The sequence below is a fragment of the Macaca nemestrina genome, chromosome 6, assembly GCF_043159975.1.
Source record: "Macaca nemestrina isolate mMacNem1 chromosome 6, mMacNem.hap1, whole genome shotgun sequence".
Lineage (NCBI taxonomy): Eukaryota > Metazoa > Chordata > Mammalia > Primates > Cercopithecidae > Macaca > Macaca nemestrina.
In genome coordinates this window covers 53,909,221-53,925,443 of record NC_092130.1, presented here as the reverse complement: position 1 = coordinate 53,925,443, position 16,223 = coordinate 53,909,221, and the positions used below count along the sequence as shown (strand labels likewise).

Sequence of the window (16,223 nt, the reverse complement as noted above, 5' to 3'; positions counted from 1 at the left end):
CTTCTCCTATAAATCCTTGTATGAAATCGAAATGAGTGTTGAGATGAACAAAAGACAGCTAGTTCAAGGTGAAAGGCTGGTAATTTGCTTACAAGATGAGTCTCTTCTTCATCTGGCAGCTGACTAAATTGTTAAAAGCTCAGCCTAATTGTACCTTTGCCAGGACATTTTAATGACACCATTTGTCTCTTCCGTTCTTAAGCACTTTGGGGAACCAATAGAATACAAAGTAGAACGCCTGTGCTTTTTCCCTTACTCCTCCATCATCTTTCTAAAATGTAAATGTACTAGCACTAACCCTGTTTTGATTTAGTTGAGGGAATAAAAAAAGCTTAAACTTTATTTTCAGGGCCTAATTTGCTAAAGCCATTTTTCCTTTTCTGTTTCCAATACTTTTTTAAAATAAAAAAAAAACTATAATCTAGTAGTATCTTTCTGTCTACATATTTGAACTTGGATTTAAAGCTTTCTATTTTTTCTCTTATATATGTGTATAGTAATCAGGTTTTCTCATTACAAAGTGCTAATGAAACCTCTTCAGCTTCACACTGGATGCTTCTCAATTATTGGCATTCTGGGTGTTTTTCCAGACATTTGTTGTTTTAAACAAGTTGGCCACTGTTTGTTGACAGAATTTTAACTGCCTGAAAAATCTGTTTCAGTAACCAGACACTCGGTGATCTGTTGGGAAAATCCCAATCATATGGGGTAATCCTTCCTTCTGTTCTATGTTTTATAGGTCAGGCCTAGGTGAAAGGGCTGGGAGGTACAAAGGCCTGCCTGTTTACTAAGGGAAAATCAGCCTGTCTTCATTTCACTGTTTCCCTTCAGGATTTCAATGATGAATTCTCAGATCTGGATGGAGTGGTTCAACAAAGAAGGCAAGACATGGAAGGATACAGCAGTTCTGGTTCTCAAACTCCTGAATCTGAGAACTCTCGAGGTTTGGGAAATTGTTGTATTTTGACTAAAATTTAATTCCCCGCAAAACATCCTCACCCAACCCCCTTAAAAAAAAAAAAAAGAATGAAAGAAAGAAAAGAAAAGAAAGAAAAAAAAAGCCACATTGTCTTCCTAGCTAAAAATCAGGAATGGAATCTGGAGAAAGGATGCCTTGAGAGTTTGAGGGAAAAGAATTGCCTATGTGGTAAAAATTCGTTTCCTTTTATGCATATTTAACAGAGGTCTCTTAAATAGACCTAATATTGGGGTAGTTGAGAGAGAAAAACATAATATTTTCTTCCCTCTTTTTTTTGTTTTTGTTTGTTTGAGACGGAGTCTCTCTCTGTTGCCCAGGCCTAAGTGCAATGGCACGATCTTGGCTCCTGCAACCTCCACCTCCCGGGTTCAACCGATTCTCCTGTCTCAGCCTCCCGAGTAGCTGGGATTACAGACATGTGCCACCAAGCCCGGCTAATTTTTGCATGTTTATAGTAGAGATGGGGTTTCACCATGTTCATCAGGCTGGTCTCGAACTCCTGACCTCGTGGTCCACCCACCTTGGCCTCCCAAAGTGCTGGGATTACAAGTGTGAGCCACCGCGCCTGGCCTATTTTCTTCCCTCTTATTTCAATAATATTTTTAATTGTTATAGCCAAATTATCTATGTGAGTTAGTTGGAAAATGAAAGACTATCCTTATATCACTTTATTACTTATTTGCTTAAGCATTCAGTTTCAGCCCCCAGCCACCACAACTAACTTGTGAGACAATCCATTCATGTTCTTGACCATCATGCATGTTGAGGGATTGATTTACTTGGTGATTAATCCTGTTTTAAATACATTGGAGAGAAAACTTACCCAGCTCCGTTTTGGCTTAGTAGATTTCCATGTGACAGAATCCCAAACAGTTCTGAATGTCTCCAAGGGAGAAGCAAAGCCAACTCGGGCAGATGCCCATGTGAACAGAGTACCTGAAGGAAAAGCCAAGAGTCTCCCTGCACAGGGTAAGGAATGGAGGTCTTGTGAGGGGGTTTTTTAGAAGGGTTGGAGACATCTGGTTGTAACTTTTTTTCTTTTTTAGACAGCGTCTTGCTCTGTCACCGAGGCTGCTGTAGTGCAATGACACAATCTCGGCTCACTGCAACCTCTGACTCTTGGGTTCAAGTGATTCTCATGCCTCAGCCTCCTGAGCCAGCTAATGCCCCGCTAATTTTTGTATTTTTAGTAGAGACAGGGTTTCACCATGTTGGTCAGGCTAGTCTCGAACTCCTGACCTTGTGATCCACCCTCCTTGGCCTCCCAAAATGCTGGGATTACAGGCGTGAGCCACCACACCTGGCCTATTTGTAACTTTTAAAGGGTCCCCATGTTTCACCTTATGACTGCTCTTCATGTTCCCTTTCCTCCCTTTGTATTATAGGTCTTTGCATATTAATTCACTTATTCATTTAGCAACCAGTACCCAGTTCCATGATTACAGTTGGGGATACAAAAGTGAATAGCCTTCATGGAGGTCACTTCATGATTCTGAATACATGAGATTATGTTTCAAAAATTTCTGTTACTGTAATCCCAGCACTTTGGGAGGCTGAGGTGGGAGGATTGATTGGGTCCAAGGAGTTCAAGACCAGCTTGGGCAACATAGTGAGACCCTATCTCTACAAAAAATTTAAAAATCAGTTGGGTGTGGTACATGTTTGTAGTTCTAGCTACTTGGGAGGCTGAGGCAGGAGGATTGCTTGAGGCCAGGAGGTCAAGGCTGTAATGAGCTGTGATCACGCCACTGTCACCTGGGCAACAGAGTGAGACTGTCTCAAAAAACAAAAAATTTTCCAGTAAAACTTAAATTTCTTATTTACTTTTTATTCTAATAACTAGCTATACTGGTAAGAGAGCAAGGATATTGTTATATTGTTCACCATTGATTCCAGCACAATGCTTGACACAAAGAAGGCTGTGGATAGGTGTGTAAATCAATGAATTGTGTTGGAAGGAATTGTAACTACTGGTTAAAATGACAACTGGGAGGCTTCAGTGGATATTTTCTCTGATTTCTTTTACCTGGGAATAATTACCTCTCTCAAGTACCCTATATAGGGATATTGCTGGATAAAAGAAGTGTGTTATGGTTTTAAACAGTTGTTTTTTGTTTTCCACCCAACAGGTCTGTCAGAAACTGTTGGAATCTTACATAAAGTCAAGTCTCAGAAATGTCCCATGCTTCACCATATTCTTATATTCTATGCAATTGTGTAAGTACATGAATTTACTGTGACTAAGAAAATGATTTCATTCGCTAAAGGAGTAATCTCTTCACATTGCCGAGACCGACTGTAAATCTCAATTGTCTGAAATGTGACCCACATCTTTACTTTGACAATTTCTGTCTCCTACTTCAGCTTTTTTTCCTTAGGCTTAGGTCACATTTTCGTGGTTGTGCCAAACCCTGCAGAGGACTAAGTTCTGAGTGGGTACCATTAGTTGGGAAATTGCTCTGTAAATTATGAAATATATTTACCCTTGTTATTGTTTTTATTTTTTTGACATATAATCATTGTACATATTTATGGAGTACATAGTGATGTTTTGATACATATAATGTATACTCATCAGATCCAGGTAATTAGCATATCCATCACCCTTATCATCTCTTTGTGTTGAGAACATTCAATATCCTCTTTTAGCTATTTGAAACTCTATCATTGTTAACTTTAGTCATTCTACAGTGGTATTCAACACTAGAACCTATTCCTTCTATCTAGCTGTAATTTTGTTTTGCCATCTGTCCCATGTCCCCTGAACAGGGGCCAACACAACTTGAAAATGTTATCCTCATCCCCTTTACCAAAAATGTAGGCATCGACTTTTTTAACTTCCAGTGTGTAACCGATTGTTCTTCTGAAAATAGCCTGACCCAGTTCTAGGCTGTTCCTCCCAACCAAGGAAAATATGCCCAGTCTAGTTTCCAGATAAAGGAGGGAGTCACCAGAGAACACGACTGGGACTGTCTGCCCAGGCTCTTCTAGCAGAGGACGGTAGTACCGCAGGGAGGAGGAACGCTGGCTCGCTACTCCAACTTGGGTCTGGCTCTGACCAATGCTATTAGAAGGGCCATTATTTGCAAATTGAGGGACTTGGGCTAGAGGATTTTAAGTCTCTTCTAGCGGTAAGTTTTATAACAAGCATCAGCCTGTTTAGAAAGGATGTTTTTAAAATCTCTTTACCAAGTTATTTTGGAAAATGCCTTGCCTCAAGTGTATCACATTGGCACTGAGTTGTTTTATGAACATCAGATCCTGGCCATTAACCTAATGAAAGTTTCTCTTTCATCCCTTTCCAGTGTCTGTGCACTAATCATCTCGACCTTCTATATGAGATACAGAATTAATACTCTGGAGGAGCAGCTGGGGTTACTAACCTCCATTGTGGACACCCATAATACTGAGTAAGCTAATTGCCTCTAGTTCTGTCATCTGCTTGCCTTTCTGCTTAATGTAATAATTGACCAGAACTTAGCATCCTTCTTAGTAAACATTAATTGGAGATACATTCTGTATGAGATATTTTGTTAAGTGTATATGTGGAAAGTAAAAAGGTAGGAGGGTCTAGAAATGGATGACCTAACCCTGTACTATTTTGGAGTTGTTGTAATGTTGCTAGTAAGAAGGCAAGAAACAAGCCTCATTTTATATTATCTTGCTCTAATATGCTAAGATGCAGTTGTGACCTTGCCCCATTTCTTAAACTATGCAAGTTTACCTTAGTAAAATGGCAGTTAACCAAGACACTCAGAGAAAGAAGCAATTCAAGAAACTCGGCACATTTGATCATGTATAACTTTTTATATTAACTCACTTATTTACAAAACTCTTGACCACTGTCAAGATCAATGTGACTAGTAATTAGTTGAATGTGTCTGTGAAGATTTTCCATCAGTCTTTTTTTTAACATGCCTGGCCTAATTAAACCTTTTCAGACATAGAGCTCTTTTCTTTAAACCTATTTACATGAAGATTTTGACACGTTGCCTAAAAAGTGAAATAATTTATGCTATGTTAGAAAGTGTACATTTAGCCCAAGTTTTTGAAGTAGAGATATTTCCTGACAGAGTATCCACCACATGCTAAAGACTCTATTAGAATGAATACATACACATACAAATACAAATGATTTTTCCTCATTACATTTTCATCACAACTTTAGAATAGAGCTGTTATTCCCATTTTACAGATGAAGAAACTGAGACTTAGAGTAATAATTAGTTTAATGTCTTACGGTTTGCAGAATCAGCTGCAGGTGTATATAACTACAAAAACCATGGGCTCCTCAGTCTACCAGTGGCTCTCAAACTTTAATTTGCATCAGAATTATCTAGAATCGTTTAAACAGATTTCAGGGCTCATCTCCAGAGTGCCTGATATAGTAGGTCTGGCATGAGGCCTGAGAATTTGCATTTGCAGCAAGTTCCCAGGTCGTGCTGATGGCAATGGTCTGAGCTCTGTACTTTGAGAAATACTGTGTTATACCATTCTAGGACCTTTCTTTACTCTGTAGGAATTACCTTTAGGTGGCTTACATGTATCCAGGTATACAGGTTATTTTTGAACCATAAATATACACTTGAACTAATAAAATACAAAAGCCTAATAAACAGTTTGGTATGGATTCATACTCTGCCCTTACTTTCTCCCATCTTGTTCAAAAAGTTAATGTACATAAAGACAAGAAGTGACTCCAGGCCAGGCACAGTGGCTCATGCCTGATTATAAGACAAGGACAATTATAGCTGTATGATAAATCTCAAAGAAGGAACTACAAAAGTCTCACATTTCAAGGGACATTTGATTAACTAGATAAAGACATTCCTAAACTTTTAAAGTTCTAGTATAAATAGCTGAAAAGTGCAATCATTCTTGTAAGTTTATGCTCTGGTAGAGACAGAGAGGATATTAGGGGTTAATAAAAGGGTTCTAAGAAACCACGTGCTTGAAAATAATTGCCTGATTTTTGTTTGGAAGCCAAAACACACCATATCCACTTAAAAATAGCTTAAGAGATTTCCAGCTGAGCCTTTAGGAATTAGTTCCCTAAACATCTAGCCTGGAGTTGCGGATTACTGCAGGGCTTTGTCTAATATTAACAAATGAAATGTTCACTCTCTTCTATTATAAACCAATTTTCTGTTCGAATCAATTTTAAATGTGTTCATTCCACTTCTTTCCTTGTCATCCCTGCCCTTAATAATTTTTCTCTTTTTTCTTACAGACAGGCAGCACCATCTGGCCTGGGATCACAAGTACAATTCAGTGTGGAAGTTCTCTGTCAAGAGCTTACAGCTAACATAGTGAAATTAGAAAAGGTGACCTATTTCTTTCCTGTGTATGGGGGCAGTCACAGTAGTGCCTATTGATTGTCCTAGGTCAGGTCAGGGATTACACACTCAGACACCGTTAGTGTGCCGCAATAAACCTACATGATCAACCCGGGCAGGGGGCTTTTCATAGTAAATGTGAAAAATATTTTTTATTTCCACAAAGAAACAAGTTTTAATCTCATTTTCCCTGAAATACATAGTCTTGCGGGTCTTTTGTTTTTCCTCCTTGATTAGACATATTACTTAATAGCACAGGGCCCAATAGTAAGTGACCTCTGACATCAGAGCTCAGTGTAGGGACGTAGTAGGGAGTGAACTGGAGACCAACCACTGGCTTGGCCAGAAAGTACAGCCCCAACTCCACCCAGGCTGATCGCTCCCATACATAAAATATTGCATGTAAGCCCTATTAGAACCATGGAAGATAGGCATCATTGTTCCCTATCTGATAGGAGAAGAATCAGAGTATCAAATTAGCTTGCTGAAAGTAACACACCTAGAAAGGCAGCAGACTTGAGTCTGCTGAGAGAACATTAGAAGAAAAATATGTAAATAAAGTCAGCAGATCTAGAACCTGAACCAGGCCTGTCTGACTGCAAAGTTGTGCTTAGAAGCTCTCTGCTTTACTGTTCCTCAGAATTCAGCTTTAGGCTTTGTTGATAAGGCCACAGATGTACCTTTATCTCAAAGTGTCTACAGTCCAAACAACGCTAGGGCAAATCTGTCCTTAGCTTGTGGCATTCTTAGAAGGCAGCAGGAGAGTGAGCTGGAGAAGAAGATAGGCATGCCAGAAATATCCCAGAAATAAACCTGATTTACATGTCTTATTTTCTTCTCCTTTATCTGATAACTACTTTGTTTTTACTCTAATCCTTCAGGAAAGGCTTAGAGAGAAGAATCCAGTGTTCAGTTAGAACTGCTGTCACAAATGCCCAGTATTTGGTAGCTTTACATCATAGTACAGTTATGCTTACTTGGGAAGATGTATTTCTTCATATTAAATACAAATTAGTAAAATTTCATATTAAATACAAATGAGTAAAATTATCTTTGTTTTTCTACACTCAATGTTAGTATTTAATAGCTAAAGTATTAAAAGCAAAGGAATTTCCAAACTTACGTTCTAAACCAAGTCAGGTCAGATAATTCATATTAAATCATTGTATTTATGGGCAAATGTGGAAAGTTCTTACATCGAGAATCAACCTAGAGAAGGTATGGGTTAGCTTTTTTTCCTTTTTAAACCATTAATTTCTGAGAATTGAAGAAAAATGATTTTTTTTAATGAAATGCTTACAAATGTTTGGCTTTCATGCAACCCAGAGAATGGAGTAGTATTCATTTTCAATTTTGTTCACTCTGACATACCAGTGATATTCTTTGGATTAGAAACACATGGGATCCTGCTGCCTTCTTTTGTGTTTCTTCCCACTCTCCCACCGGGCCCGCCCAGGACACCACATTCTATAATCAAGGAACTGAAAACAGAAGGGCTTGTTCACAGCAGGCCAGCAGCCTCGGGTCTTGTGCAGGGTTCAGACAGCCTAGCAGGGAGGCCGGGGAGGTTTACAGGAGCACTGGTGGAGACCACCTTTGTCTCAAAGCAGAAACTGATTCAGTAAAAAGTGGATTTGGGGCCAAAATGCATGTGTTGATGTTCTAAAAAGTTAGAAGTTGCACACATTGCTCAAAAGAACCTAAGTATTAAAAAAGAGGTACCAGGCCACACCCGTGCTCTTTTTGACTCATCTGCACTTTCCTCAGAGGCAGCTGGACGCTAGTGCAGCACAGCCTGCCGGTGAAATAGCAGCTCCACACCGTGGAGGTCTTATACTCCATACCAGCAATTCCTTCTTCTCGCCTTCGGGGGCCAGTGATGTCTAAGCCTCATGATCTTTCTGTGCTTATAACTTCCCTATTTCTGTTCATGGCATCACTGCTTTTCCAGTCATCCTCATTGGCAATCTAAGCATAATTTTTAACTCCCTCTTTTCACCTGCCACTGATTGACTAGTTGGCAAATCCCGTGAAGTCTGTCTTCAAATGTCTCCTCAAAGTTTCTTCCCAAAGTACCATCCTAGTCCATTCAGCCTTCCCACTACCAGTCAGATAGGGTGAAGCTGGATCTCATTGTGGTTTTCAATTGTATTTTCGTAATTATTACTGAGGCTGAACATCTCATATATTTATTGGCCATTTGGGTTTTCCTATGTAAATTGCTTATTTCCCTCCTTTGTTTTACTTTTGGGTTTTGTGTGTGTGTCATCATAGGTGTGTTTTGTGGATTTGGGATATCAGTTGTTTGTTTTATCCCTTTTTCTACCTCCCACTCCTGTTTTTCCATTTATCTTTCGTCCTGAGGGATACATGAGGAAGAAACAAAGCAGGAAAGTGGGGGGGAAAGGCAATGTCTTTTATGGGAACTGAAGTAAACACTTATTTTCTTAGTTCTGGAAGTGGAATTAATGGTGGAACAGTATAGTAGAAAGAGCATAAATATTGGAGTCAGGCCTTTGTTCTTATCCCTGCTCCACCGCTTACTACCCACATAACTCATCCTGCTAGTTCGGCTCCCTGGCCCATGGTTTCATGTGTAAAGCCTGTCTTTGTGTGGTGTTGTGTGACTCAGGAGCAGGCATGCCTTTGCTGGCACTTACATATCAGGTCCCCTTCCTCCTCACTCACCTGAGAACACCCATAGGACATCACAGACTGTTCCTCTAATAAACAATATGTTCTTTCTTTTGATCTGCAAGGTTTCTACTCCCATCACAGGGCTGGTTGTTGAGAATTCCTTGCTCTGAATTCTTTTTTTTTTCCCCGCAAGACAGAGTCTTGCTCTTTCACCCAGCCTGGAGTGCAGTGCCACAATCTTGGCTCACTGCCAGCTCCACCTCCCAGGTTCAAGCAATTCTCCTGCCTCAGCCTCCTGGGAAGCTGGGATTACAGACGCCCGCCACCACACCCAGCTAATTTGTATATTTTTAGTAGAGACAGAGTTTCACCATGTTGGCCAGGCTGGTCTCGAACCCCTGACCTCGTGATCTACCCACCTTGGCCTCCCAAAGTGCTAGGATTACAGGCGTGAGCCACAGCACCCAGCCGCTCTGAATTCTTACAAGTTCCTTTATTCAACAGTCATTTACTGAGAACATTTTTGATGTCCAGCATTGGACCTGTCTTAAGATCCAAACATCTGATGTGGTTGGTCTCTGTCCCTGTGAAATCCACAACCTTCTTGGAAATGTTAAATAATAATAGCTAATTGGAGTAACAGGATTGTTAAACATTATTACGTGGCATTTGTCTGATTAAAACCATCAAATGGGTTGTGTAAAGACCAATTTCCTATTGTCTTCTAATGCATTTGGGTCACACTGGTGTTGCCAGTTCCTTGTTCTTTTTCTTTCGTCTCATTTATCTCAGTCTCTACTGATATTTTCGTCTTTCTGCCATTCTCTCTTTTTTTTTAAAGCACTATATTCTCTCATTTTAAAGTAGATTGTAAGCTGGACATGGTAGCTCACACCTGTAATTTCAATACTTTGGGAGGCTGGGGCAGGAGGATCACTTGAGCCCAGGAGTTCTAGATCAGCCTGAGAAACATGATGAAACTCCGTCTATACAAAAAGTGCAAAAATTGGCCAGGCATGATGGTGCACACCTGAAGTCCCAGCTACTTGGGAGGCTGAGGTGGGAGGATCAGTTGAGCCTAGGAAGTCAGGGCTGTAGTGAACCATGATCACATCACTGCACTCTAGCCTGGGTGACAGAGTGAGACCATGTCCCAAAGAAAAAGTGGATTGCCAGAGTTCTAGTTTATGAAAAAGCATCTATTTGCCTCATCTAAATTTAACCCTTTTGTAGCTTTTTATTCAAAGTGGAATAATCTAGAACGCTATATAGACTATAGCAAATATGCCCTTAATATATTCCATTCTATTTAATAATAGGAGCTTCTTTTCTTTTATTTCAAGATACAAAATAACTTACAGAAGCTGCTTGAGAATGGTGACTGATCGACCAGATTGATTGGACCTTCGGAATACCTCATGTTTCCCTTTGAAGAAGGTGCTTCCCAGGGCGTTTTGTTTGAGTGCGCCCTGCTGGTCAGAGGCGCAAACAGATGAGAATCCAGACATTGCATGTGGCGGTCTCCAGCTCAGGAAAGTGGGGAGGGAAATAATTTTGGTTCTTGTGCAATAAAAGTTGACCTTGACTCTCTGAGGAAGATTTTGCTGCTGCTGCCTGAAAAAACAGACCCATCTCTGGAGGTCTCAGGAAGGGCCCAGCGGACACACTCTCTTGGATAATTACCATAATGGCATCAGCAAACACTCCACCCTGTGCCTTGTTCATCCTTCCCACCCTCCTGCCTCTCCCTTACACCCTTCTTAACGACTTTCAAACTAAAGGATACATCATATACCGACGAACTCAATGTGGTCCTTTCAAGAATTAGCCACAAGTCTGAAAAAGGCAATAAATGGCTCTAAGTGGACAGGTTTGCTTCAAACAAGTAACATCTACATTTTGTCTTTTTTTTTTTTTTTTTTTTTAGTCCTCCTGTTATGTTCTGGTTTAAATCACCTGTGTATCTTAATTTCTCAATTCCTTTTTGGCAAGAATATCAAGCAAGGTGGATTTAACATTCCGTTTATGTTTTGTTTTGTTGCTGTAACTAATAGTTAATTGAACTGGTCAAGAATCTGTGAGGCATGTGACTGAAGTACTAAATTAAACTTATGTTGAAACCAAACCTAATTTTTAAGCCAAAAGGTATATAGTGATTTAATACAGGATGAAAAACACTGAATTTTTAAGACTGTTGGTGGACCATGATAGTAGTTTTGAAACAGGATGTCTGTATTCAGCATTCAATAATGCTAAAATCCATTTCAGCATGAAATTTGTATGTTTTTATCTTTTGCTGACTAAAATAAAATAACTGGTGGTATGCTATTTGCCATATGGGTTGGCTGGTTTTTATTAATAATTGTTTAGGGTATCATAAGATCTCTAAGTATAAAGGATATTCTGTTTCTATCCACAATGCATTTGATAATCATTTCTATGAAATGTATTTTATTTAATCAGATAAGCTAATAAGTGAATTGGTTACATCGTTTGTATCTGTTAGCCTAGTGGACAGCTGTGCCTGGTGCACCTCTGGCTTTTAATAAATACTCATTGGTTGAAACGCCCTGCTAACACTGTGTTTTGTCAGTTGGTAAATTCTTTTAACCAAGACTTACTATGCTTTTTAACTCGTTTTCCACCTGCCATCTACTGCTTCCAACTCACTTATACTTCCTTCCTCCCAAGTATTCATTTCAAAACTGATCAAGGAATTTAAGTTCTTGGGTTACAATGGTTTAAAGGAAAGAAAATGAACTTTGAAGTCAAAAAAAGGAAAATAAAAGACAGTGCTTGATTCCTCAGTCCACATTTCATGAGTTATGTGACCTTTAGCAAAATATTTGGCCATATCCCCCCATTTTATTGATGAGGTTGAAAGTACCAGTAAAAAGTTTCAGTGTGAGGATTAAATGTGATAATGTCAGCCAGGTGCAGTGGCTCATGCCTATAATCCCAGCATTCTGGGAGGCCAAGGCAGGAGGATTGCTTGAGCTCAGGAGTTTGAGATCGGCCTGGACAATGTAGCAAGATCCCATTTCTACTAAAAATAAAAATAAATTAGCCGGGTGTGGTGATGCATGCCTGTAGTCCCAGCTACTCAGGAGAATTGCTGAAGTCTGGGAGACTGAAGCTGCAGTGAGCCATGATCACACCATTGCACTCTAACCTGGGTGACAGAGCAAGACCTTGTCTCAGTCAATCAGTCAATGTGATGATGTCTCTAAAGCACATAGCCACGTCAGGCAAGTAGTATGCTTTCATAACAGCTACAATAGTCATTATTTTAAAAACTATTTTTATGCAACAGTAGTCCCAGCTACTTGGGAGGCTGAGGCAGGAGAATCACTTGAACCCAGGAGGTGGAGGTTTCAGTGAGCCTAGATCTTGCCACTGCCACTCCAGCCTGGGCAACAAAGCGAGACTCTGTCTCAAAAAAAAAAAATCATGTCTGACATTACAGTTTTATTAAAGTTCAGTGTCAATGCTTTCTATTCAAAACCCATTAGTGATTCAAGAGTGGGTCAGCCACCTCTGGAGAACAACTTTATAACCATATCAAGAGCCTCAAAAAGGCTCAGATTTCACTGAGTTTTAGTAATCTGCCATCTAGGAATTTATCCTAAAGCAACAATTAGAGGTATAGTAGAGTTTATATGCAAGAATATTCTTTGAAAACTCTGACAGCAAAATATTAGAGAGTCGAAATATTCAGTAGAAGACAGTTAAATGATGTAGTTATTTAAAATTGCATTGTCAAAGAAAGGCATACAAAATATCAAAAATTGCATTAAAAGACATAAAACTATAGGGTATGATCCCAATTTTAGGAAGAAAACCCTAAATGTGTGTGTGTGTGTGTATATATATATATATACACATACATACATACACAGAAACCCATACACATTTTCTGTATCCTACAGATTTTGTATAATGAACAGTAATTACCTTTTTTTAATCAGATAAGTTAATTTAAAAGATTGGGTGACTCTCTGCAGGGAATCAGAACTCACAACTGCCACCCCCACAGCATGGCTGCTAGTTCTTTACCTGAAACTTTATTTCCCAACAACCACTACAGTTGACTCATCCACAGCGAAAGAGAGCGCTGCCATTCCTAGGTTTAGTTATTGTTTCTGCTTTGCGGATTCTATTGTTTGTTTTGTTTCCCTTTACTAGCTTCCAAGTGAAAATCTGGTGCAGCTAGATCCGAATGGTGAAATCCAGGTTAAGCCTGCATACTAACGAGCATACCAAGCGAGGGAAAGCAAGCATCTGGGATTTTTACGCCTCTACCAACTAGGTTTTAAACGTAGGGAATTCTAACATAGGGGTTTCAGATGCTGAATGGCCAAATAGCAAATGTCCACCATATGTTTTGCCCTTCAAAACTTGTGTAATCTTAAAAAGATTATCACTTGTAATACTATTTCTATGCACTCTAATATTTTAATCTATAATATAATTAAATACATACTATTTTGGTGAATAGAAATTACCAATCTTCCATAAGCTGGAAATGCTATTATTATTATTGTTGCCCTCTCAAGCTAAACATTTAAGATACCTTCCTATATATACTCCACAATACTCCAAAGCATTTCCCAGGTATTCATTTATGCAATTCCTTGAAACCAACCAAGAGACTTTTTTTTTTTTTTTCCCAGACAGGGTCTCACTCTATCATCACCCAGGCTGGGTGGCACAATCTCGGCTCACTGCAACCTCTACCTCCCAACCCATCCTCTCACCTCAGCCTCCCAAGTAGCTGGGACTACAGGTGCACACCACCACACCCAGCTAACTTTTTGTATTTTTAGTAGAGACAGGTTTTCGCCATGTTGCCCAGGCTGGTCTCGAACTCCTGGGCTCAAACAATCCACCTACAAATGTCAGCCACCTCGCCCAGCCCAGAGACATTTTTTAAATGCTTTTTCCTTGTCTTACACAAGTTCATAAATTCATGGAGTCAGGCCAAAAAAGAAAAAAAAATTCTGACTTAAATATGAGTTGTCTTATATGCTATTTTGATTTGTGTATCCTAACAATAGTAAAATGCAGGTGATGCTTTCTTACTTTTTTGTTTCTGGTGATCTAAAGGATATGGACACTAATATGTTACGGATAGCTCAGGTGATTTTACTCTCAAGCATTTTTTAAGTCAAAATTCTACACATCGGTAATAGTTATACTGCCATTTGAGGTCATAACCTGACCTACTGACAAAGGAGCCCAGTGATATAATATTATTTTAATATGCTTCTTTTACACCTCTCCCTGCTAATTACTATCAAGCTACCAGATTCTTGCCTAAAAAAAAAGTCATTACATGAAGCATCTTTGATCACTGAATTTCCAGCACTTCTTTGTTGTGTCTAGACGCTGAGTCCTTTTCTAATTTGAAAAAAAAAAAAAAAAAAAAAAAAACAGAGACCTGATTCTGTTTCTCTCTTGTAGTTTCTCTTATCTCTGTTTCTAGCCACTCTATGTAGTGCCTCTCTTTTTTTTTTTCTGTACACACACAAGGAGCATCCACAATACCAATAATCTCAGTAGTGGTAATGAAAAGTGGAAGGGGAAAATGGCCCTTGCTTCTCACAGACAAACTCACTAATGGATCATTTTTGTTGTTTTGTTTTGTTTTGTTTTGTTTTGTTTTGTTTTGTTTTTGAGACAGAGTCTCACTCTACTGCGCAGGCTGGAGTGCAGTGGTGCAATCTTAGCTCACTACAACCTCCACTGCCCGGGTTCAAGTGATTCTCCTGCCTCAGTCTCCTGAGCAGCCGGTTTATGGGTGCCTGCCACCATGCCCTGCTAATTTTGGGGGTTTTTTTAGTACAGATGGGGCTTCACCATGTTGGCCAGGCTGGTCTCGAACTCCTGACCTCAAGTGATCTGCCCGCCTCAGCCTCCCAAAGTGCTGAAATTACAGGCATGAGCCACAGCGCCCTGCCTCAACGGATCTTGATGAGCTACACAACCCATTATTTTTATGTCTTTATGAATGCCACTAGAAAGTTTCATTTTGTTCTTTCTGAAAACAACTATGATTATAAAACCTCTTCTGATACATGGCAGTAAGAGAACATGTTATACAGAGAAGCCTGCGTCCCTCTGCCCTGCCACCACGGCACCTATGCTAAGCATATCATAGACAGAAGGACATCCATCTGCCTATATAAACTCTTGTCCGTTTATTCTCGGGCTCTGTCCAGTTAGTGACCCTATCACTCCTTTGCTCCTTCTTCATTTGAGGACTATGGCTGTGAACTCTATTTCTTCCTCTCTGCACATATATAGGCTACAGGAGGAAGTAACAAAAATCTTCCCCCACACCCAGAGCTAAATATTTTTTGCCCCAAGCTGAAAGTTCTCTAGTGAAAATGCAGTTCAAGGCCATGGATGCAGGAGAGAAGTAGATTTGTTGGCTGCTAAAAGGAACACCTGTACAGTTTTGTCTCACAGCACCATCCTAACAGCATTCTGATTTGTTTTATTCTCCATTTTTAACACCTTTGTTGATGTATAATTTACATACAGTAAACCACATACTTAATGTATACAATCTTATGTTTTTATGTACACGTGTACTCGAGAAACCATCACCACAATCAAGATAATAAACATCCATCACCCCTCAGAGAAACCACGTTACAATCCTTCTCTCGTGCCCCTACCTACATTCTCCATTCTAAGCAACTGCTGATCTGCTTTCTGTCTCTGTAGATTAGTTTGCATTTTCTAGAATTTCATATAAGTGGAGCCATATAACATGTACTCTTTTTTTGGTCTGGATTCTTTCTGTCAACATAATTATTTTGAGATTTATCCATTTTTTGCATGTTTCAATAGTTTATGCCTTTTTATTGCTCAACAGTATTCCATTGTATGTGTATAACACAGACTGTTTATCCATTTGCCTGTAGACGGATATTTGGGTTGTTTCTAGTTTTTTGTTGTTGTTCTTAATACCAATAAAGCTGCTGTGAACATCTGGCACCAGTCTTTGTAAGGATATGCACTTTCATTTCTCTTGGGAGTGGAGTTGCTGGGTCATATGATACGTGTATGTTTAACTTCAATGGTGGGCTCAGTGGCTTACATCTGTAATCCCAGGACTCTGGGCGGGCAGATTGCTTGAGGTCAGGAGTTTGAAACCAGCCTGGCCAACATGGCGAAACCCCATTTCTACTAAAAATATAAAAATTAGCAGGGCACGGTGGCACGCACCTGTACTCCCAGCCAGTTGGTAGGCTGAGGCACGA

At 39.6% G+C, this 16,223-nt stretch overlaps 1 protein-coding gene across 7 annotated transcripts in view; it reads left to right on the top strand.

Moving 5' to 3' along the window:
- The window catches only part of GRAMD2B (GRAM domain containing 2B), a 121,861-nt gene extending 105,906 nt beyond the window's left edge, over positions 1–15,955 (top strand). For 4 of the 7 annotated variants that reach the window (XM_011710134.2, XM_011710140.3, XM_011710136.3 and 1 more), the window contains 6 exons: positions 832–943; positions 1,823–1,948; positions 3,109–3,196; positions 4,285–4,389; positions 6,210–6,303; positions 10,296–15,955. In XM_011710134.2, the coding sequence (XP_011708436.2) occupies positions 832–943; positions 1,823–1,948; positions 3,109–3,196; positions 4,285–4,389; positions 6,210–6,303; positions 10,296–10,337 (567 nt within the window). In that variant the 3' untranslated portion in view covers positions 10,338–15,955. The remainder of the gene's footprint in view (positions 1–831; positions 944–1,822; positions 1,949–3,108; positions 3,197–4,284; positions 4,390–6,209; positions 6,304–10,295) is intronic. The other 3 variants (XM_011710135.2, XM_011710137.2, XM_011710139.2) reach the window with 1 other exon arrangement.
- The last annotated feature ends 268 nt before the right edge of the window (positions 15,956–16,223 follow it).